Genomic DNA, 23,945 nt, shown 5'->3' with positions numbered 1-23,945 from the left:
AATATCGTACAGATTGGGTTTGTGCCTTGTGGAAAACACATTGGAAAGGGGCAAATTTGCCTGGATCGAAAGGAAAGCATGGCCCCATCCTGCATGTCCGGTGGTCTGCTGCCATCTGCTCTGCAAAGCAGTCTAGCTGTGCACCGCCTGGGTAAAGACTGACAGGGTGCTGCAAGCTGCAGGTTATTAACCATTCCCGGTCTATTTTAGCGAATCACCCATGTCTCCCGCGTCACTTACTTTTATACGGTGTGCGGGTGGGGCACATGGGTGATTGCGGGAGAGCAGTGCGTCAAGGATTTGGATCATGCACTGGAGCATGAATGCTACCTTGCATCACCGGGAGAAGGGGGATTGGCACCAGCTCTGTCCACATGATGGCCAATCCCTCTAAACACAACAGGCAAGGTGGATATTGAGGCAGAACCACAAGATCGGTTACAGAAACTGCCAGTTTGTAATTCAATGCTACCAGTTGGCTCTACAAGCTCACCATGTCCTGTCACTGTCTGGGGTGTATATGAAGTATATCTGACTGCACAACACCATCGAAAACTAGCCATCCATTATGAGACAGTTATCCAATATGGCAATAGTCAAACTGAGGCTCAGTTGACAAGCAGTGATCATTGTACTCGATTTCAGGAGGAAATTGTACCGAAAAAAAAAAAATTACCTGACTAGCTGTGCATCAATGAATGCAGTACAAAACTACAGTTTTCCGTATCTCTCAGCTCCTCCCTGCACCCAGTCTACTAAAATATGTTTTTCCTGACCAGGAGGAAAATTCAATCAATCAAAACTGATTGAATGATGTCCAAAATTGAAATCAGTTTTCGCTTAAAAAGAATCTGTATTGTTAAAATCGCTCAAAAGTAAACATACCAGTGCGTTAAGGGACATCTCCTATTACCCTCTGTCACAATTTCGCCGCTCCTCGCCGCATTAAACGTGGTTAAAAACAGTTTTAAAAAGTTTTTTGTAAACAAACAAAATGGCCACCAAAACAGGAAGTAGGTTGATGTACAGTATGTCCACACATAGAAAAATACATCCATACACAAGCAGGCTGTATACAGCATTCCTTTTCAATCTCAAGAGATCATTTGTGTGTTTGTTTCCCCCATGCACTGAAGTTTCAGGCTGCTCTTTTCTTCCTGCAAACAGCTTTGCCTTTATTTGTAATTCCTCAGTATGTGAAAGCCCAGCCAGCTCAGAGGACGATTTATCCAGCTTGTAAAAGATAAGGGAGAAGAGAGAAGCTGCTCTAATCCTAAATAACACACAGGCAGTGTGTATAGAGGGGCCTGGAAGGGGGAGTTCATAGCAGAACCACAACACTGAAGAACTTGGCAGCCTTCCAGACACAGGCCGACAAGTCTGACAGGGGAAAGATACATTGATTTATTACAGAGACTGTCATAGTAGAAAGTGCTGCAGTAAGCCAGAACACATTAGAATAGCTTTTGGAATTTGTAGGATGGTAAAAAACAGGATGCAATTTTTGTTACGGAGTCTCTTTAACGTTTTTTTTTGTTTGTTTGTTTTTTTACATTGTCTAACTCATTAAAAAAAGAAAATCATATTGCGGAGGTGTATAGAGGATTTTTACACTCTAATGTCCTAATAATGGGAAGGTGAGAGGCTGATTGGTTTGATTGATCACTAACAGAGGAAAAGAAAATGCTCCAAAAAGGAGATGCTTCATACTCAAGACCATTTACAGTATATGACCTGGGCTACGGCTACGGCTACTTCTCACTAAGGCAGGGATGTCAAACCGCTCCTACGAGGGCCGAGGTCCTCACACATTTTTTGATACAGCTCAAATGAATTGATGGGCCTGAATCAGCGAAGGTGTGGTCTATCAGGTAGAATGCATTCCTCACTTTCTCAGTCCGTCCTAAACACTGGCATGGATCTGGCCCTCCAGGCCTGGAGTTCGACACCTGTGCACTAAGGGAAGGAAACCAAGACAGACAACCTACAGCATTCGTTAGAGGAAGCACGCAATGCTTTAAATCAAAATAGTCATATCACTTTTAACCATTCGCTTAAAGGGGGATGAAACTCAAAATTTAATTTTTGCTCTAAAACATTAAACACGGTAAACAACACATATGAAACACTAGAAAAGTGATCTGATGTAATTTGAGTGCATATTTACACTTCACTGAAGGTAATTGATAATAATGCTGACTGCTGGACAACTTATCAGATATACTTGTATTTAAGTACTTTTCTGCCTTGTTTACACAGCTTAGTACACTTCCAGCACAATCTGATAATTCTAGCCTGCAATGGCAATCTTATCCATTAGCTGCTGAATGAGATGAGAAGCTTGAGTATTAACCCTTCCAGCACCGTGGAAACCAGTCAAATGGATTTAGCTACTTATTTTTTGCTGAGTATAATGCTTTAAACCATAGATGAAATTTGAGTTTCAGCTCACTTTAAACCTCAAAGTTTGAGTCAGGGTTTAACTCACTTCTACCGTCCCTCCTGTGCTAACAACGTTAAAGTGTACTAAAGACCTCGTAAAGATTTGATTCATACCTGGGGCTTCCTTCCGCCTGATAAACAGGTCTGAGTCCCTCACCATCCTCCCTCGGTCTGCCATTCAGCCGCGATCAGTGCCGGTAACTGACTCATGCGCAGAAGACCCAGACTGTCGCAACTGAAGCAGTTACCTGGGCTGATCGCAGCTGAATGGCAGATTGCGGGAGGACGACAAGGGACTCAGACATGTTTATGGGACTGGTGGAAGCCCCAAGTAAGCATCGATTCTTTGTATTTTCTGATCTCTGGTTTATTTTAAGCATGATCTCCTAGTCAGAGCCCAGCTATACTACTGTCCTTCCATTAATCTCTCTAATTCCCCCCAAGGCATGAGGTGGAATGCTGACTAAAGACAGAGTCTGAAGAATATTCCATTTGGCAGCTTGTAACTTCTGAACAACAAAATCATTTTAATAAGTAAAACTATAAACGGTTATTCCACTTGATTTTCCAAACCGATGAAACTATGTGGGATTATCTTTTACAATCACTTAAAGATGAGAGGATACTAACGAATGAAAAATGCAACTGATCACCCCTTTAAGTCTTTCCACTATATAAAGTGCTGTTTAGAAGCTCTGCTATTTTTAAGTCAACCGGTTGGCAATTCTGCGCTCTGTTAATACTACCTAACTTTTTTGCAGCTGGAGCCACTTGATTCAAGGCAGCATTTTATCAACCTAACAGGAAACGCCCACAGCTGCGAGTATAAACAAGGGGTGACGTGTCCGTGAAGGGAGGGCGCGCCATTTGTAATGTCGGAATCTCACACCTGCTCATGATCCATTATACGTGAAGATACCCCCCCTTCCTATCGTGGTTGCTACCATTATTTTGGAGTTATGACTGAAGAGGCTTGTGACTGACACAAGGAGAGCTTTAGAGAGGTCTATGAGGCGTTCAGAGTCTCAGAGCAGGGGCTGCTGGTAGTAATTTGGTGGCTGTTGAGGGATTGAGTGCATGGGGGCGGCCATTGTGTAGGCTGGCGCTGCAGGCATGGTGGATGTAGTGTTTTGATAGGCTGTCATATCTTGCGACATTCCCATTGGCTGGCTGTAGGTTGCTGCTCGGGGAGCGGTGCTCTGGTGTAAGTACTGTGGGTTGGAGCTGGCTTCCTGCCCAGTGCTGAAATAAGAAAACAAGAGATGGTTTAGGAGAAAGCTGTTATTTTATACCACTTAAAGACCTCCTCCAGCCGAAAAAACATTGAGTGGCAATACATATATGTAGTCTTTGCCCTGTGTATAGTTAAACATACAAAGTTTAAATCTGGTACTTCGTAGTGTCTAGAACAGAAACACATTTATCTATGTAGTAGTACCTCCATCATTCTCCTCATGCTAATGCCTTGCAAGTACGCCCTCAGCATTGTGTCCAGCAGTATGTAGTAAGTATAATTCATAGCAAATATAGAGCAGACCTTTGATGGGTAAATGGTAAGATTATGGTAAACAATATCAAAGTACATGTTTAATCAAGTCGGATTTACATCACAGGAGCCTATAGGCACAGATGTCCTGGCACGTTAGACTTCGCCCTCCATGGACCTACAAACAGATGCCAAACTGCACTTCAATTGTGCTGGCTGTCCCAGCTGTCACTTCTCCCTTACTTCCCTTGCCCGTCATAGGTAGCTACAGGTACCGCTTAGTATTATGTAGCCAGAAGTACCCTCAATATTAAGTAGCTAGTGGTGCCCCTGGCTGAGGGGAGATCTTGACAGTGGAATGCAAAGAGAAGGGTGAGTAATAACTTTTACGTCTCATCCAGACTCTGCATAGGGAAGGAGGCAGGCACTCGGGGAGGGTATTGAGCCGCCTTTCCATCAGGCGCCTGTAGGCATGTGCCTACAGTGCCGTATGGTAAACCCAGCCCTGTTTAACCATTTGTGCCGCCCGGACGTGAAGCTCACGTCCGGGCGGCTGCCTTCCAGCGCTTCTGCGCGCGATCGCGGGCGCGCCCCCGTGCCCGCGGATCAGAGAAAGGGAACATTGTTCCCGATCACCGATCCCTGTTCCCCCGCAGAAAAACCGAAGCGCTCACCCGTGAGGCTTCAGTTCCTCTGCCCGGAAAGATTTCCGCATCCCCCTTGTACTTTCGCTTAGCGAGAAGTACAAGGAGGGAAACCAAAAATGAAGGTGGCCATCTTGTGGCCAAATAGTAAAACTACAACTACACATTTTTTATATTACAATTTACACACATACTAACATTAAAAATTAGCTATTTATGTCCCACACCAAAATATTACCCACATAACATTTTTAATGGAGAAAAAAAAAAGACAAATAGTTACCTAAGGGTCTGAACTTTTTAAATATGTTTTTGAAGGGGGTATACTACAAACACTTTTTAAATTATAAGCTTGTAAATAGTGATGGACGCAAAACGGAAACAATGCACCTTTATTTCCAAATAAAATATTGGCGCCATACATTGTGATAGGGACAAAATTTAAATGGTGTCATAACCGAGACAAACAGGCAAATAAAATACATAGGTTTTAATTATGGTAGCATGGATTATTTTAAAGCTATAATGGCCGAAAACTGAGAAATAATGCATTTTTTCCATTCTTTTCTTATTAATCCTGTTAAAATGCATTTACAGGAAAGTGGCTCTTAGCAAAATGTACCACCCAAAGAAAGCCTAATTAGTGGCGGAAAAAACAAGATATAGATTAATAAATTGTGCTAAGTAGTGATAGCTAATGAATGGGAGGTGAAAATTGCTCCGATGCATAAGGTGAAAAATCCCCGCGGGCTGAAATGGTTAATATAAAACACAGAAAAGCAGCGCAATGGTGTTACCTCAGATAAGCTGCTTGGCCCTGGGTGGCGACTGAGGAGTTGATATTAGGTGGTAGAGATCTAAGAGGTCCAATCTGGTCAGGGTTCATGTTGTAGTTCTGAGAGAGGGATGGAGGTTGTACTTGAGGCAGACCATGCACCATATAGCTAGCTCCCTGTGATTGGCCAGGATAGCCCTAGAAAAAGAACATAATAATTACAATCACAGGATCAGTCATTTCAGATATCAGCATTAAAGGTAATCTGTAACAAAAAACATCCCCTGGGGGGTACTTGCCACTGCAGGGGGAAGCCTCTGATCCTAATGGGGCTTCCCTCGTCCTCTTTACCCTCCGGGATCCAGTGCTGGCAGCCCCTGAAAAAAAGCCGACACATATGCCGGCTGTGGCGCAAGCGCAGTAATGCCTGCAATATTTACCTTCCCCACTCCGGTGCAGGTACAGTAGCGGGTCTCCGCTCGGGTACAAGTCGCCTGCACAGTAGAGAGGGCCCGTTCGGGCTCGGTTATTTACACCGGAGCCCATCAGAAAGTTGCTACTGCGCTGGAGCGAGAAAGGTAAATATTTACATCGCCGCTGTTCGGGGGCTGCCAGTGCTGGATCTCAGAGGGTGAAGAGGAAGGGGAAGCCTCATTAGGATCCAGTGGCTTTCCCTCCCGAGGTAAGTACCCCCCAGGGGCCCTCTCGCTTCAGTTGTCCTTTAAAGAGACTACCAAAAATGTCATCCTTATTTCTACTATCCTACAAGTTCCCAAACCTATTCTAATGTGCTCTGGCTTACTGCAGCACTTTCTACTATCACCGTCTCTGTAACAAATCAACTTATCTTTCCCCTGTCAGATTTGTCGCCCTGTGTCTGGAAGGCTGTCAACTCTTCAGTGTTGATCTGTTCTGCACGCCCCCCCCCCCCCCCCCCCCCCCCTATGCACACTCCCATGTGTGTTATTTCGATTAGGCAGTGTCTCTGCTCTCTTGTCAGTGAGAGAAGTGATCTGCCTTTTACAAGCTGGATAAATTGTCCTCTGTTAAGCTGTGAAAGGAGCTGGGCTGTCGCATACTGAGGAATTACAGACACTTGCAGAGCTGTCAGCAGGAAGAAACAATCAGCCTGTCACTCTTCAGTGGATGAGAGTTGCAGAGGGAAGAAGGTAAACACACAAATTATCTCTTGGGATTTAAAAGGAAGCCTGTATTGTGTATGGATATATTTTCTATGTGTGGACATACTGTACATCAACCTACTTCCTGTTTGGTGGCCATTTTGTTTGTTTATAAACAAATTTTTTAAAACTGTTTTTGACTACTTTTAATGCGGCGGGGAGCAGCGAAATTGTGACAGAGGGTAATAGGAGATGTCCCCTAACGCACTGGTATGTTTACTTTTGTGCGATTTTAACAATACAGATTCTCTTTAAATGTGGCCAGTCGGAGGGATACAATTCTCCACTCTTAACCAATCAGAGAGCTGCATTGACAAACACACTGGGACCTGCACAATACCTAGCAGGCATGGACATGCTGGTGGCGCTGGTGACGATTTTCTATAGAATTCATGCTGAAATCTTTCGGAGATCTGTCTGCAGTGTGCGGGTAAGCAATCGATCTCTCTCTGATCAGGTTCGATCAAGAGGGATCTAACTCATGGTCAATCTGGTGGCAGATCAATAGGTGTTTGGTAACCTTTATGCTACCACCTGACTGCAGAGAAACGGATTCAAGTGCCTAGTGCCCCCCCCCCCCCCACACACACACAGTTCCCTGATGTATAGCGGCCCCCTCCCTCCCTTATTAAGTTCCCTGGTGTGCAATGGCCACCCACCCTCCCCTATACGGTTCCCAGGTGTCTAGTGCCCCCCCTACCCTATACGGTTCCCTGGTGTCTAGTGCCCCCCCCCCGCCCCCATACGGATCCCTTGTTTTTAATGCCCCCTTCCTCCCCTATACAGTTTCCTGGTGTCTAGTGTCTGTGATTCTGCAATTAGTGCAGAATGCTGCTGCCAGATTGCTAACAAACCAGCCTCGCCACTGTCACATTACACCGATCCTTCGCTCACTGCACTGGCTACCAGTAGAATGGAGAATACTCTTCAAGATTGGACTGCTGACATTCAAATCCCTGCACAATCTGGGCCCTGGATACATGAAGGACTTGCTGAAGCTGCACCACACCTCTCACAACCTTAGATCAGCAAGTTCTATAAACTTGGTCACTCCCAGAGTGCACCTCAAAAAATCTGGAGATAGAGCCTTCTGTCATGCTGCCCCTACTCTTTGGAACTCCCTGCCACACCCAGTAAAGACTGTTATAATTTAAGTAGGCCTCAGTTACTTGGCCTGAGTTTTATGTAAAAGGCTTGTCCGCAGTGTATGCCTTTAAAATAAATAGAGGTTTTGTGATGCAGGCAGAGGCATCTCAGGGTCTGCGTGTAGCAGAGGATACACGCAGATACTGAGAACATGTTCCTAAAAGAAGGCCATCGGACTACTCTGACCTCAACACTACACCACAGGAACAGAAAACATTGGCCATGTTTACTAAACATCCACGGTCCTGCATATAGGCCAAATGCCTCATTGATTATTAATCAAGTAGGTGTGTATGACGACACCACAAGTGGGTCCACCAATAGACTAATCTAGGGGGTGGCGAAGATGATGTCATATTTAACTCTTTCCTAGTCAGTATTAAAGGCGGAGGGAGCTACGAAAGGCTTCTTCTGCTTCTGCTTCTTCCTTCTGCACTAGCTAGCAAGGCTGACTGGGACGACTTCTAAGCATGTTCTTCCTTTCTGTAATCTGATATAATGTATGCTGTACATAGGTAGTTTAGTGTAACGTAGTTAGGAAGAAGGTACCTGATAGACTCCAGCAGGGAGTCTAATCACGAGCTTGTAATGCAACATGAAGATTGGCATGGCTAGGATATGATGTATGTATCTATCTGTCTATCTATCTATTCCTGTTTCCTGAATAAATAACGTAAACATTGAAGAAGCCTAAGAAAGTCTATATCCTGTTTGCGGTGTGGAGAGTCAAGTGATCTCACAGTCTGTGAGACGATGGTGTCGAAGCAAGGTGATTAGAACAGTTTATAACAAAGACAGCACCATCCCTGGAGCTATTCAAATCCAGACTGAAAAGCCACCTGTTTAGCCTTATAAAATTCTTCCTCTGTACCACAATGGTCTGAGCCATGCTTATGCGCTTTGAGTCCTATGGGAGAAAAGCGCTCTACAAATGTTATTTGTTGTTGTAGTGGTCCTCCCTCACTGATGTAGTCCCCTCGTGTTTAATGGCTTACGTCTTTCCCCTATGCAGTCCCCTGCTGTTTAGTGGTCATCCTTCCCCTGTACAGGTCCCTGGTGTCTAGTGGCCCCCCTCCATCCCCATACAGTTCCCTGGTGTCTAGTTCTTTCCCCTCCCAGCCCCATACGGCTTCCCAGGTGATCCAGGACTTCATCTCCAATATAGCCTCCCTGGTGGTCTAGAGTGGGTCACACGTAATGCAAAGTGGGGAAACCACTTTGAAGGACAAATTTATAGCTCTGTGGGACAGATTTGGCCCATGGGCCAAAGTTTGATCATAACTATATATATATATATATATATATATATATATATATATATATATATATATATATATATATATATATATATATATATATATATATATATATATATATATATATATATATATATATATATATATATATATATATATTTGTGCCTGCAGCGAGTGCTTTAAAAATAACGCGCAGCAATTGCAAAGTCACGTAATAACAATGCCCCCCCTCGTACCACAGGGAAATTCAGCGCACAGCAGCACTTCACACTACGGCGAGGTAGCAGGAGGCGTCTGATTGCACCACGTGAACAAAGCCTGTCTTGTTAACAGCCTGTCCTCCTGTTAGTGTCACGGGTCAATAGAAAAGTGGTTATACAGAAAATGAGATCAAAGCGGATGCTTTTCCCAGACATCCTCCTGCCAGGTGTATAAAAGGATCATAATCCAATTTACTGCTGCTCTCCAGATGCATTGTGGGCAGAGTGAAAACTTCCCACTGACCTTCATTATTCAAGAGCCTGCAACTTACATAGGTCAGCTATTCTGAGAGGAACAGAAGCAGTGCAGGGAACGGCAGGCTCTGTACAAAGACATAATAGATCTGCCATGCAAATACAGGAGGAAGGAAACAGGAGAGATACTGGAATAACTGCACTGCTGTAGAGCAAAGGAATGTCCTGAGCCTGGGAAGGATCTCAGTTTACTGAATAAGACTGTCAGGATATAGGCAAACAGAATAGAAGTCAATGGCAGACCCTGAGGGCTCTAAAGGCAAACAAACAACTAGAAGGCTCTAGGGACACAGGAGAATGGTAAAGGTCGGGCCTCACAATACCAGCAGCTCTCAGAGACAGTAAAGGACTATATTAGGCCAGGCGCCGGGTTATGAGGGATGCAAGATTATTAACTCCAGGCCCCACAGACTGTACAGAAGTATGAACACCAGGCCCCAGACTGTACAGGTGTATGAACACCAGGCCCCAGACTGTACAGAAGTATGAACACCTGACCCGAGAGACTGTACAGGAGTATGAACACCTGACCCGAGAGACTGTACAGAAGTATAAACACCAGGCCCCAGACTGTACAGGAGTATGAACACCTGACCCGAGAGACTGTACAGGAGTATCATGAACACCTGACACCTGAGACTGTACAGGAGTATAAACACCTGACCCGAGAGACTGTACAGGTGTATGAACACCTGACACCTGAGACTGTACACAAATATGTACACCAGGCCCCACACACTGTACAGGAGGAGGAACACATGACCCGAGAGACTGTACAGGTGTATGAATACCTGACACCAGAGACTGTACACGAATATGAACCCCAGGCCCCACAGACTGTACAGGAGTATGAACACCTGACCAGAGAGATTGTACAGGTGTATGAACACCTCACCAGAGACACTGTACAGGACTATGAACACAACACCCCACAGACTGTACAGGAGTATGAACACCAAACCCCACAGACTGTACAAGAGTATGAACACCAAACCCCACAGACTGTACAAGAGTATGAACACCATACCCCACAGACTGTACAAGAGTATGAACACCATACCCCACAGACTGTACAAGAGAATGAACACCATACCCCACAGACTGTACAAGAGAATGAACACCAGGCCCCACAGATTGTACAGGATGAACACCAGCGCCACAGACTGAACAGGAGTATGAACACCAGACCTCAGAGACGGTACAGAAGTATGAACACCAGGCCCACATTGTACAGGAGTACGAACACCTGACCCCACAGACTGTACAGGAGTACGAACACCTGACCCCACAGACTGTACAGGAGTATGAACACCTGACCCCACAGACTGTACAGGAGTATGAACACCTGACTGCAGACTGTACAGGAGTATGAACACCTGACTGCAGACTGTACAGGAGTATGAACACCTGACTGCAGACTGTACAGGAGTATGAACACCTGACTGCAGACTGTACAGGAGTATGAACACCTGACTGCAGACTGTACAGGAGTATGAACACCTGACTGCAGACTGTACAGGAGTATGAACACCTGACTGCAGACTGTACAGGAGTATGAACACCTGACTGCAGACTGTACAGGAGTATGAACACCTGACTGCAGACTGTACAGGAGTATGAACACCTGACTGCAGACTGTACAGGAGTATGAACACCTGACTGCAGACTGTACAGGAGTATGAACACCTGACTGCAGACTGTACAGGAGTATGAACACCTGACCGCACAGACTGTACAGAAGTATAAACACCAGACCTCAGAGACTGTACAGAAGTATGAACACCAGGCCTACAGACTGTGCGGGAGTATGATCACCATTCCCCACAGACTGTACAGGAGTATGAACATCTGACCCGAGATACTGTATAGGAGTATCACCAGGCCCCAGAGACTGTATATTTGCTTCTTGGCAACCAAAGCAACCACCACTTTGGAATACATTTTGAATATCCTATTATAATTCTGCCATTACAAAAGGAATCAGATACAACAACAACATTTTGTTTGTCTGTTTTTTTTTTTTTTTTTTTTTTTTTAAAGAAAACAGGCCCCAAATGTGTGTATATATGTGGAAGAATTCTCCCCTCTGCCGGTTACGGTGCTTAATCAGTGTTTTTAAATAAGTGTTTCAAGAAGCCAAAACTATTATTCTGATATATCCTGATCCTAACACGACACAAAACTCCTAGACACCCCTCCCAACCCTAATCTGCCTAACCTGCCCTAAAGGTGGCCACACGCGATACAATAAAATTATCCAATTTTACAGTAATTCGATAAAAACAATTGTATCTCTTGAAAAAAATCGAAAGCTTTTTTTTTTCCATTCGACTGAAAAATCCGATCGGATTTCCCGTTTTTTTTCGATTTAAATCGATCCGGAATGCCAGATATTTCTCTAAAGATTGTATGGTGTGTGTTGGATTGTTAATGTATTAATATACACACCCTAGCAATTTTCTCTGAGTTTCCAATCATTTTTATCATAATGGAGGAAAAAAATGAACATAGGTATGTGGTACATTGGTCATATTTTTGAAATGTTACAATCAGTCAGAAAAATTGATTGCAATTCTTAAATTGAACAGATATTTAAAAAATTGTATGGTGTGTGGCCACCTTAACAGAGATAATAACTCAGCTGAAAATCTCTCTACAGATGCGACTATCCAGCCAACCCCCTTTTCCCCATATAGCCGCTGCTATGATGTGGCTGAGGGGAGGGGTACAAGGGGAAGGTGTAGCTGAGGCAGGTGGAAACATGGCATGGGAGTCAGTGAGCATTGCTCTACAAAGCAATGGTTTCATACTTCCCCAATGCAGGAGGAGTAGCCATAAAACACTGTGGAAATCCCATTACTGTACATTTTACCATCTCAGTCCCAAACGGACTGACAGAAACTCATACCTGCATGGAGACACTCATAGAAGGCGGGTTGTAATGGGTCTGTGGGGTGGGCTTGCTGTACACATTGTACAGGGGAGCTTCATTCACTAGCTTGTTGTACAGCTCCAATGCCTCCAGCACCTTCACATTCAGTTCAGACAGTTCCGAGTGTTTCCTGGAGAAAAACAAAGGAATTGTTATTACAGCCATAAGATACAATCTGAGAAGAAAAAACACACCACAAAACACACACACACACACACACCACACCACACCACACACACACCACAAAACACACACACACACACACACACACACCTACATACACACACACACACACACACACACACACACACACACACACACACACACACACACACACACACACACACACACACACACACACACACACACACACACACACACACACACACACACACACACACACACACACACACACACACACACACACACACACACACACACACACACACACACCTACATACACACACACACACCTACATACACACACACACACCTACATACACACACACACACCACAACACACACACACACCACAAAACACACACACACACACACCACACAACACAACACAAAACACACACACACACCACAAACACAAAACACTCCCTCACCCCCATTGTGTACCCGGATGTGTTGTGTCACCGTGGATTAAAAGGTATTTTCTTTTGCAACGATTAGTGCCTCACTTGCTTTTTCTTTAACACAAACACAAAACACACACACACACACACACACTATGTCTAGTACACACGATGCAATTTTCCATCGGACTGACAGTTGAATTGATTATTTCCAACAAGTCCAATCTAATCTGATTTCCGATCGTTTTTCTGATCAATTTTGTATAGAAGGGATTGAAAAATTGATCAGAAAATAATCGGAAATCAGATTGGACCTGTAGGGAATAATCAATTTGACCATCAATCTGAGGGAAAACTGCATGGTGTGTACCAGGCATTACACAGATTCCTGTATGTGAGATCCAGATATACAGGGGGGGTTCCCCTGTATATCTGGATCTCACATTCAGGAATCTGTAAGCTGCTGCTGGATTCCAAAAGAAATGTATTCTTCCAGAGAAAAATGCATTATAAATAACCTCTTTCCTATGTCGCTGTCACTTACAGTAGGTAGTGCAAATCTAACAGATCTGTCAGGTTTTGGACTGGTCTCTCTTCATGGGAGATTCTCAGTTATTTCTTGATTTACAAAAAGCACTTACTGAATGGTTGTTACTCAGTCCAAAATGGTGTGCAAGTGAGCAGGGTAGCTGGCTGATCTCCTTGTATAGATCCTTTCCAGGCAATGCTTTTATAAATAAAAGTAATACTGAGAATCTCCTATACAGAGATGGACTAGTCCAAAATCTGTCAAGCTTTTATAGGGGAAAAAAAAAAAAGTACTTTTATGTGTGTGTGTATACACAAAAAACTAGATATAAGGCCAACCCGTTGAAAAACGGACGCCAGGCCTCGGATGCGACCTTCCCTCACAAGACCACGTACGCACCGCCACACCCCCTCCACGCGGGCACAAACGCGTGCGCACATGCACGCTCGTCCCCCTGTGTCCGTCCTCTGCTCTCTGAAGGCCATCTGCGTGACGCACATGTATGCCAGGCACAACGCATAGACACAGGGACTTTATTATATTGGACTAGCAGACCTTAGCCCTTTTAAAAAGGGCTCTAGGTCTGTAATTCCCCGCCGCCACCTGTTAGTGCGCACCCACCGCACACGCACACTCGGCGTCCCTCCCCCTGGTTACCATAGCAACACGCACACTATCCTGGTGTGGGTGGTGCTCCGCTACTGCTAGTACTGGTAAAACTGTGTGTGCTGTCTGTGCATAACACATTTCCTAGCCTTTTGTGCATGAAGCCCCATGTCACATGTCATTCCAGGCACCCTTTTAGGGCTAGTTCATACTTGGGCGCTTTTCAGGGCTTTGCTGATCGCCGGAAAATCGTTGTTGCTAATGTATCCGTAAGGAGTCATTCTCACTGCAGCGTTTGCAATTTGCATACTTTTCAAATGTGCTGCATGCAGTGCTTTGGGGGGTGTATCGTAGAAGAGAAGAATCCCACTACACCTGGCCGTAGTCCAATTTTTATTAAGCAATGTAGACAAACCGCATAAAACAGCTCACGCATATCAGAGCTAACTCATGGCTCCTTATTCACAGATCATGGGCTATGACTAAGGAGCCATGAGTTAGTTCCGATACGCGTGAGCTGTTTGTCTACATTGCTTAATAGAAATTGGACTTTTAATCCACAGCCGGTGCAGCGGGATTCTTCTCCTCTAGGATACATATGGCCTGCTGGTGTCCTGCTCCCGACCTAGGAGTGGAGTGGTTGTAGCGACCTGCCATGTTTCAGCTTTGGGGGTGACTGCACTCAGATTCTCTTTCTGTTCAACAGAAATCACAATTGCGATTTGCGTTCTGAGTGTGAACCGGCTGTAAGGCCGTGTCCTGGCATCAGAACGGGAAAAAAAAAATCTGATATTAAAGCAAATGTTAAGTGAGATTAATATCTTCTAGCGATATTTACCTCAGGAGAGAAAAGGTTCTGGGTCCTCTCACGGTCCCTGCGTTCCAGCGCTCTCACCCCTGTTTGAATATGCCACCGCAGGATGCTTCAAGAGAATCTGTACTGTCTGATTTGTACAAATAAAAACATACCAATCGAGCCACTGTGATCTCCTGGATCCCTCTTTGCCATTTCCGCCGCTCCCCGACATGATCCTGGCTTTTAATCGCCAGTTTCAGGCAGTATTTTCAAATAAAAAACATGGCCGCTAACCAGGAAGTGAGTATGTGTGTGTTAGTGTGTGTGTGTGTATGGTGTGTGTGTGTGTGTTTGGTGTGTGTGTGTTTGGTGTGTGTGTGTGTTTGGTGTGTGTGTGTGTTTGGTGTGTGTGTGTGTTTGGTGTGTGTGTGTGTGTTTGGTGTGTGTGTGTGTGTTTGGTGTGTGTGTGTGTGTTTGGTGTGTGTGTGTGTGTTTGGTGTGTGTGTGTGTGTTTGGTGTGTGTGTGTGTGTGTTTGGTGTGTGTGTTTGGTGTGTGTGTGTGTTTGGTGTGTGTGTGTGTTTGGTGTGTGTGTGTTTGGTGTGTGTGTGTTTGGTGTGTGTGTGTGTGTGTGTGTGTGTGTGTGTGTGTGTATGGTGTGTGTGTGTGTGTTTTGTGTGTGTGTTTGGTGTGTGTGGTGTGCGTATGGTGTGTGTGTGTATGGTGTGTGTGTGTTTGGTGTGTGTGTGTGTTTGGTGTGTGTGTGTGTGTGTGTGTGTGTTTGGTGTGTGTGTGTGTTTGGTGTGTGTGTGTGTGTTTGGTGTGTGTGTGTGTTTGGTGTGTGTGTGTATGTTTGGTGTGTGTATGGTGTGTGTGTGTATGGTGTGTGTGTTTGGTGTATCTCATGTTACAGTATACTACGTTTGTAATAAGTTTTTTTTACATAGAAAACTCCAGTCAGGGATTCTCAGTTTCTCAGCATGGGACTCCCTTCCCCCCTCAGACAAGCTGAAATTGAGAGCAGAGAGCTGTCTGTGACTAAAGGTCCGTACACACGCCGGACTGGAGACAACAACGGGTCCGTCGTCACCTCCTGCTGGGTGGGCGTTCCAGCGACAGTCCGTCGTGTGTACAGTCTGTTGGCGGACTGATACGGCTGTTTCTGAGCGATCCGCCGTAATATTCACTTCACATTAGCACAAAAAAAAAAAAAAAATTATAATAAACACCTCCGCAGTGATAGAGAAGACTTACCCCACCACTGAAAACAGCAACACTAGTGTTATTTTACATAGACTGAGCTCATTATCAGCCAAAAGAGCAAAGAAAAGGAAGCAACTGATTGAGCCAATGCCAGAAAGCTGCCGGGCAGAAAAGAGAGCTGCTTGTATCTGTCACAACACATTACTAATACGCAAGCAAACTATTAATCCGCTCTTACAGGGTCCAGGCCCCACCTGTCAATCTCTTGTAATTTCTCATCAATCATGGGACCCATCTGCTGGCAGACGTCTGCAGGAGGGAAAAAAGAAAGAAAATATTTGACATATCTCTTACTTAATTGCTATGATCATCTAAGATGTTTTTACTGTAAATATTCTAACATCTGCATAGTAAGGATTCCTAAGCCCACCTAACAAGATGAGAAGTGGACTGAGAGCAAGCTGCAGTTCTGCCTCCCACCACCTCTGGCCGCTGTTTGTTGGCCTCTACCATAGGTGAAGGGGGCATGGCTGGAAGCAAGAAAGGTGTAGCTGCAGGGGCGTAACTACAAATCCTGCCCCTATATTTGGAGACTAGTATGATTTATTTAGATGTTGAACTACCTTCCAAGTCTAGAAGGGTAGATGGGTCCGGTTTGGGATCTGTGGGGTCAATGCTCTGAAGTATATGCAACGTCTGGTCCATTTTGTCCTACAGAAGAATGAAAAGGTAAGTAAAGACTTTAATTACAGAGCAAAACAGTTTTCAAATGAAGTTCCACTCTCATAGTGTGCTATGAATAGATTAGTGCAGCACAAGTATTTTATACATGTATGGTTACTAAAAAATGGTTACATTTGCAGCCATGTATGACATTCTAAAGCTGACCGTAAAAACAAACTGTACTTCTTTTCATGCGTGGAATCCAGTCTTGCAGTACAGGACACCCAGATATGTTTCTCTTCCTGCATAATAAGCTGTGAAGTGCAGAAACCTTGTTACCCATTTTCCACATCTGCACTATTTAAAGAGAACCAGTGATGAAAGCCATCTCAGGTACCATACTTACCTGGGCCTCCTTAAGTCCCCTTGAGGCCGCTCAGTCGCTCACTGTCTCCCCAGGTGACTCATGTCCTCCGACAATACGGCACTAAAGCCTGGCAGAGTCGCGATTTGTCACGCATGCGCAGCTCAGCGTTCTTCCCCCGGGAGCGTTATGCACCTTTGCAGTAGTACTATGCAAGTGTAGAACACTTCCAGCTGCGTGAGCGTGATATGGAAAGTGCCCGGCTGGGGTGCGCATGTGTGACTTGGCCAGTCTTTCGAGCTGTATTGCGGGGGGACAGGAGACACCCATGGAGACAGCGAGGGACTGAACGGCCTTAAGGGGGCTTAAGGAAGCCCCGGGTAAGTATGGTACCAGAGATGTCATTTATCTCAGGTACACTTTAAGTGCCTGAAACCCCCCGTTCTGAAAGTCTTATCTCCATTAGTAACAGCTGTGTGTGCATGCCCAAAAAGAATGGACACGGGCCAGGTTCAATTCCCCATATCAGGAATGTTTTTAATGTTACTACTGGATACTGAGTGGGTTAGAATTTTTTTTGACTCAGTTATCTTATTCCAGTTTTTGCCCCTCGCTTCTTGTCCCACAGACCCCAAATTGAATTTTGTGCCTTTAATATGAAAAATAGTAGCCAGGAGACAGGAAATGAATGACAGCAATCCATGTTCGTGTAAGATTTTAACTCTTCCCCGCACTGTATAAAAATGTTTTATTTGTTGCTCTGGAGAGATATCCCCACATCCTGTCTGGACAGGAAATTATGAGAATTCTCACAGATGGGGACAAAGGGCAGCAACAAAAATTGAACAGAGGTTCTGATGCCAAATAATACCATCCAAAACTGAAGTAAAATATTATTTCAGGAAAAGTGCTAAACTAGTCAGCCCTAGGAAAAAAAAAAAAAAAAAAAAAAAAATATCACTGTTCTTGTTTTGGAGTTTAAAGGGGCTTTAACTAGAGTCATTCTTTAAAATGTCACAAAACATCAAAGTAGCATGGAAGGGAGGAGTACGGAGTGCGAGGAAGAAAAAATGGCGGAACATACCTCATCTATGAACACTGGCTCAGGCTCTGCATTTGCTGCTGCTGCTGCTGCTTCTGGAGTTTCCTCATGGGGGGCTGGAGCTTCAGCAACTGCAACAGAAATAAATAGTAGCAACACGACAATCACTGAGAACAGCAATCTCAACATACTGTGCAAGAAAATGGGTGCCTTCCTTGAAGTGTTAGTGTACTTAAAGTGAACCAAGCATCATTTTTAACACCCAGGGTAGCTCTATAGCAAATTAAAAATGCATTCTAAAAATGTGGTTTATTATTAAAAAAAAACTTTCAATTTACCTCATTTTTTTTACATCTAAGGGTTAAAATAGCCACTTTGTCGGTCCGCAAAGGACCTGAGGTCGCTGAGCAGGAGATTGTTGAACACAGATAAGAAATCACCTCATTAGACTTAACTGACCACAAACAAACCCCCATTGTACTTCAAACAGAAAACATCAGTTACAGTTGAAGAATTTCACACCTAGTAAAACAGCAGGGGTTGAGCTTCTGAACAATGGCAGCCCTAGCAGCTATTTGAAGCCAGGAGCTGCTTAGTTCACTTTAAAGGACACCTGAAGTGAGAGGTATATGAAGGCAGGCAAATCCGCTGCCTTTAAAAAAAAATATCAGTTGCCTGGCATCCTGCGGTTTCTGGTCAGGACTGTCTGAATCACACACCTGAAACAAGCATGCAGCTAATCTTGTCAGCATTCAGCCAACATCTGATTTACATGCTTGTTCAGAGTCTATGGCTTAAAGTATTACAGGCTTTAAAAGGGACCCTGACCTCTGAAAATAATCGAAATTGGTACTTACCTGGGGCTTTCTGCAGCCCACCGTAGGTCGGGAGGTCCCACGGCGTCCTCCTGGCTCTTCTCCCAGTCTCTCCACACAAATACATATGAGTAATAAATAAGTACATTTGTGCGGAGAGACTGGGAGAGGAGCCAGGACGCCGCCGGGGGACCTCCCGACCTACGGTGGGCTGCAGAAAGCCCCAGGTAAGTACCAATTTCGATTATTTTTAGAGCTGAGTCCCTTTAAGGGGCCCATACAGTAGTCGATTGATCAGAAATTGATTCTTTCGAATCAGCCAATCGATCGATTTCAATCAATTTCGATCGATTTGATCTGACAGGATGGAAAATCTAGGTCGATCTGCTGCTGGCAACAGATCGATGGTCCATAGAGTTGCATTGGATAATGGTGCAGTAATGCCTTTAGATCGATTTTTTTTAATAGATTTGATTCTGAAATCTATTGGAAATCTGTTCCTAGTGTGCGGCACACATCAGATAGATTCCTGTCAGATTCGACCTTGCAGGCATCTGACAGAAATCTATCTGATGGTCGAATCTGCTGCAAATCTATTGGTGTATGACCACCTTATGCTGGGCATACACGGATGGATTCCTTCTGATCAATCGAGCCGCTGATGGCTCGATTGATAATTTTCGGCGTGTCCGATACCCCGCCGGATCAATTCTGCACTCGATCCCCGCGGGCGGACAATGGGACAAAAACGAGCGGAAGATAAGAAGCGCCCGCGGGTTCGAGCGGGAATCGATCCAGGCGCACGCTGGGACGAGCCGGAATCGAGCCAGCGGCTTGATCCGGCGCATAATCTACTCCGTGTATGCCCAGCATTAGAGTATTACAGGATCAGCAGGACAGGCAGGCAATTTGCATTGTTTAAAAGGAAATAAATATGGCAGCCTCCATATCCCTCTCACTTCAAATACCCTTCAAGTGAGGTTAAGTATATTAAAAGGAAGCTCTGATAATTAAAGCTATTTACTTGCATGATTTTAGCTCCTTCAATGCTATCTTAGGATGAACAAAAACTGCCAGACAAGCACTATGCATGCATAGAGAAAGGATTCACAGCCCTCAAAGAGACTATTCAGTCTAAGTCAACAATTCCATGGATCCTCTTTTCATATAAAGTTATGAATAAGTGCTGGGTGTTTAGCCCCACCCCCTTGCAGAAGAGTGCCATGGCACTTTATCTAGACAGAAAAGCGCTGAGGACTTTTTCTGTCCTGATCCCTGCTGGGCGATATGCCTTGTACATGCGTTTGAGGGTTAAGTGGTTTGAATTATTAGCCCTTCCAGTAACTTGAAAGCCACTCAAGACTTTTTTCTATTAGTTTTATGCTGTATTTAAAGTTTTAGACCATAGATGAACGTTGAGTTTCATGCCCCTTTCAGAATGCTGGAAATTGTAGCTCTGCAAGTGCTTTTGAGGCCTGGGTTACCTAAATATTTTAGTAGCTGGATGTGGCATTTGAAAGAATTCACAGTTCATAATACACAGTGGAAGCTATTCACGTTAGACAGACATACATAAAAAGGCGTATGTGTGAAAACAGTACAGGCAAATTTGGGCGCAGGTATTGCCTTCCCATTTTAAAAATATATTCTCCTACTAAAAACCAAATATTTTCTTTCCCGTGTAATTCAGGCTCCTGCTGTTGCTGGCGGTCAAATTACACAGTGAGCACTGATATAGCTGTAATTACCATTACAGCCTATGGCCCCGCCCAAATCCTTGGTGCAATGTAGCGCCCAAATTAGCCGTCTCAGACACAGACAGACAGACACACATACAAACTTCTCTGTCATGTGATTACATACATACCTGCTTCAGGCTCAACATTTAAAGTGGAGGACACAAAATTGGATGGGAACAATCCTACACCTCTGTGATTTTCTCCTTTCCACCAGTTTGCATCGCTGCAAAATGAAAAAAATTTTTTATAACTAATAATATAACTATTAATATAACTGATAAGTATGTCAGAAGTAACTGATGAGCTAGGGCAGCACAGTACAAGGAAGAACACGAGAGGCACCCATAACACATATAAAATGATTAGATTCAACAAAGGAAGAGGTAAGCATCAGCTTAACTTCATTAATTCACTGTACAAAAAAAGAGTCAGGCTTTTAACCTGCACAAAAAAAGTTGATAACGCGTTTCATGGCCAACAGCCGCTTCATTGGGTCAGTAAATAGTGCAACATCTGCAGTGATGTGGAGCTCTGCGTGCCACATCACTGTGGATATTGCACTGTTGTGAATAACTGCACTGTCCTGGATAATCGTTTGGCAAATTGTATTAGTGGCTACCTTTACTGCACATATAAACTACAAGCACTGCAGCATAATATTCACACCACTCACCTATCATCCAACACAAATATTACTTCTCCACTTTTAAAGGTCAGCTCATTGTCCTCCACAGCTTCAAAATCATAGAGAGCGCGCACTTTTCTGGGCATGCGCTGGCTGTCGTGCGGCGCCTCCACCGAGGGATACAGGGATTTGGTCTCTGATGGCTGCTGCTTCTGCTCCTGCAGAGATAATTCGATTGCTGGAATTTAGATGACAAATATACAGAGTTAAAACGTGGATGAAATCTGAAAGAACAGCTTTGAATATAACAAAGAGAAATATACATAAAAAACAAATGCAAAACCATTAAAGAGAACCCGAGGTGGGTTTGAAGATTATTATCTGCATACAGAGGCTGGATCTGTCTATATAGCCCAGCCTCTGTTGCTATACCAAACCCCCCTAAGGTCCCCCTGCACTCTGCAATCCCTCATAAATCACAGCCAGCACTGCTGACAAGCAGCTTGTCAGAGCGGGCTATGTTTATCTCTATAGTGTCAGTCTGCTGCTCTCCCCGCCTCCTGCAGAACTCCGGTCCCCGCCTGCGTCCCTTCCCTCCCTGCTGATTGGAGGGAAGAGATGGGGGCAGGGACCAGAGCTATGCAGGAGGCGGGGGAGAAGCCAAGACTGACACTACAGATGTAAACACAGCCTGCACAGCGAGGCTGTGATTTATGAGGGATTGCAGAGTGCAGGGGGACCTTAGGGGGGTTGGGATAGCAAAAGAGGCTGAGCTGTATAGGCAGATCCAGCCTCTGTATGCAGATAACATTCTTCAAACACACCTCGGGTTCTCTTTAAAGGTAGCCATACGTCTAGCGATGATGGGGAGATCCAACCAAGAGACAATCAAATCTGATTAGAGAGAAGTCTGTCAGCTGCCCATTCACCGCAGGCCGATTCCTGATCAATTTCATGCTGAAATTGCTCCGTAATCGGCCTTATGCACTAACCCCCCCCCCCCCCCCCCTAACATGTGCCTCGCCTTCCCCCGTTGCCCAGTGTTATATAAATGACCTGTCCGTGGCCTCTGCTTGTCCTCCGCTAGCCCTGGGCGCACTTCTCGCTCCATACACGCTGCCGGCGTCTGTGCGGCCGCATGTGTGACGTCAAACACTCCGTTACTCGGTAACCATGTGGGGCGAGTATATGGAGAGAGGAGTGCGCCCGGGGCCAGCGGAGGACAAGCGGAGGCCGCGGACAGGAATGTATAGCCTGCAAGGGGCACTGATAGAGACATTAAACATTAGAGTGGACAGCGCCGGGGGATGGGGGGGGTCGTGTTTGTCCCGATATTGCTGCGCACCCAATCGAGCAAGTCGGCCTTACATCTTGCAGCATGTCCGATCGAGTAACGCAACCAATTTCGGCCCGAACTTGGTTGCATTGTCGGCCGAGCCTGCGCTTGGTGGCACCGATTTTCATCGAATTATAATAATCAAATCGGATGGTCGATTGTCCGCCAGGTCACCTGATGTATGGCCACCATCACGCAACCTGAAATGAGAGGGATATGGAGGCTGACAAATGTATTTCCTGAATCAGAAAAACTGACAGGTTTGCGGATTTTATGTTATTTGTCGGATCTGTGCACACTTGTCAGTCTGCAACGGAACGGTTTGATCCGTTACAGTGAGTGGTGTGCAAATTTGAACGGACACGATTTTCCCTAGATCACCGATGCGGATGCTGACGGAATTAATGCAAGCCTATGAGAACGGAGAATATCTGTTCTCACTAGGCTTGTCACTACGTACGTTCCTGCTCTACTCACCTGTCTTCTGTGTCTCAGACATCTCAGTCCGTCTCCCACCCCCCCCCCCCCCCCCCACCGGCCTACTGCCATTGTTGTACGACTCCACTGAAGGAGACAGGCTCCTCGCAGACGCAAGCTCACATCCGATTGCAAAATACCAATGAAAATCCTGCCTAGCAACAGGGAGGAATCTAACTGGTTTACTCAGTGGTGGCCCAATGAGATTCCTCCTTGTTAGGCAGGATTCTCATTGGACTTTTGCAATCCAATGGGAGCCTGCTTCTGTCAGGATTTCCGTGTAGTGGAAACAGCGGCTGCAACAGCAAAACGGATGCACAACGGTAAGTACTGGGAATAAGTCTACAGATAAGCGATGGGTTACAGTGTATCCGCTCAGGGTACAAGCTTCTCAGTTCAGGTGTACTTTACAGCATACACTCCCCTGCCTACACAGAGTTCCTTCCCAAACCCTCACTGATAGAGCCCAGATCTGTGCAGTGGTGTGAGGCAGATGTGCACAAGACCAGGACTCAACCTACGGCCGTATGGAAGCTCATCACATGATCATGAGTCAGACCACAATGGTTTCCTTTCACAGGGAAGTACTAAGAGATGATGACATTCTCTGGCTACTGAAAATATAGTAGACTTTGAGCATAATGTGACTCCCTAACATCTGAGCATCATCATCAGAGATCAGCTAACCTTAGGATTTTTTTTCTATTTAGCAGCAATCAGCCCCGGTAACTGCAGACCTCCTGCACATGCGCAGAAGACCCCGACTGACGCGACTTTGGATGAACTGAGGACTG

General features: G+C 45.0%; 1 protein-coding gene across 1 annotated transcript in view; it reads right to left on the bottom strand.

Annotated features, from left to right (window-relative positions):
• Nucleotides 1–2,056: 2,056 nt before the first annotated feature.
• STAM2 (signal transducing adaptor molecule 2) overlaps nucleotides 2,057–23,945 on the bottom strand; it is a 64,957-nt gene continuing 43,068 nt past the window's right edge. The window contains exons 7-14 of the mRNA XM_068245788.1: nucleotides 21,387–21,576; nucleotides 20,842–20,936; nucleotides 18,202–18,290; nucleotides 16,714–16,801; nucleotides 16,345–16,399; nucleotides 12,354–12,507; nucleotides 5,370–5,545; nucleotides 2,057–3,684 (exon numbers count right to left, since the gene is read on the bottom strand). Of these exons, the coding sequence (XP_068101889.1) occupies nucleotides 3,468–3,684; nucleotides 5,370–5,545; nucleotides 12,354–12,507; nucleotides 16,345–16,399; nucleotides 16,714–16,801; nucleotides 18,202–18,290; nucleotides 20,842–20,936; nucleotides 21,387–21,576 (1,064 nt within the window). The 3' untranslated portion in view covers nucleotides 2,057–3,467. The remainder of the gene's footprint in view (nucleotides 3,685–5,369; nucleotides 5,546–12,353; nucleotides 12,508–16,344; nucleotides 16,400–16,713; nucleotides 16,802–18,201; nucleotides 18,291–20,841; nucleotides 20,937–21,386; nucleotides 21,577–23,945) is intronic.

The sequence above is a fragment of the Hyperolius riggenbachi genome, chromosome 7, assembly GCF_040937935.1.
Source record: "Hyperolius riggenbachi isolate aHypRig1 chromosome 7, aHypRig1.pri, whole genome shotgun sequence".
Classification (NCBI taxonomy): domain Eukaryota; kingdom Metazoa; phylum Chordata; class Amphibia; order Anura; family Hyperoliidae; genus Hyperolius; species Hyperolius riggenbachi.
The sequence above is the reverse complement of the archived record's forward strand: the minus strand, read 5'-3'. Positions and strand labels throughout refer to the sequence as shown.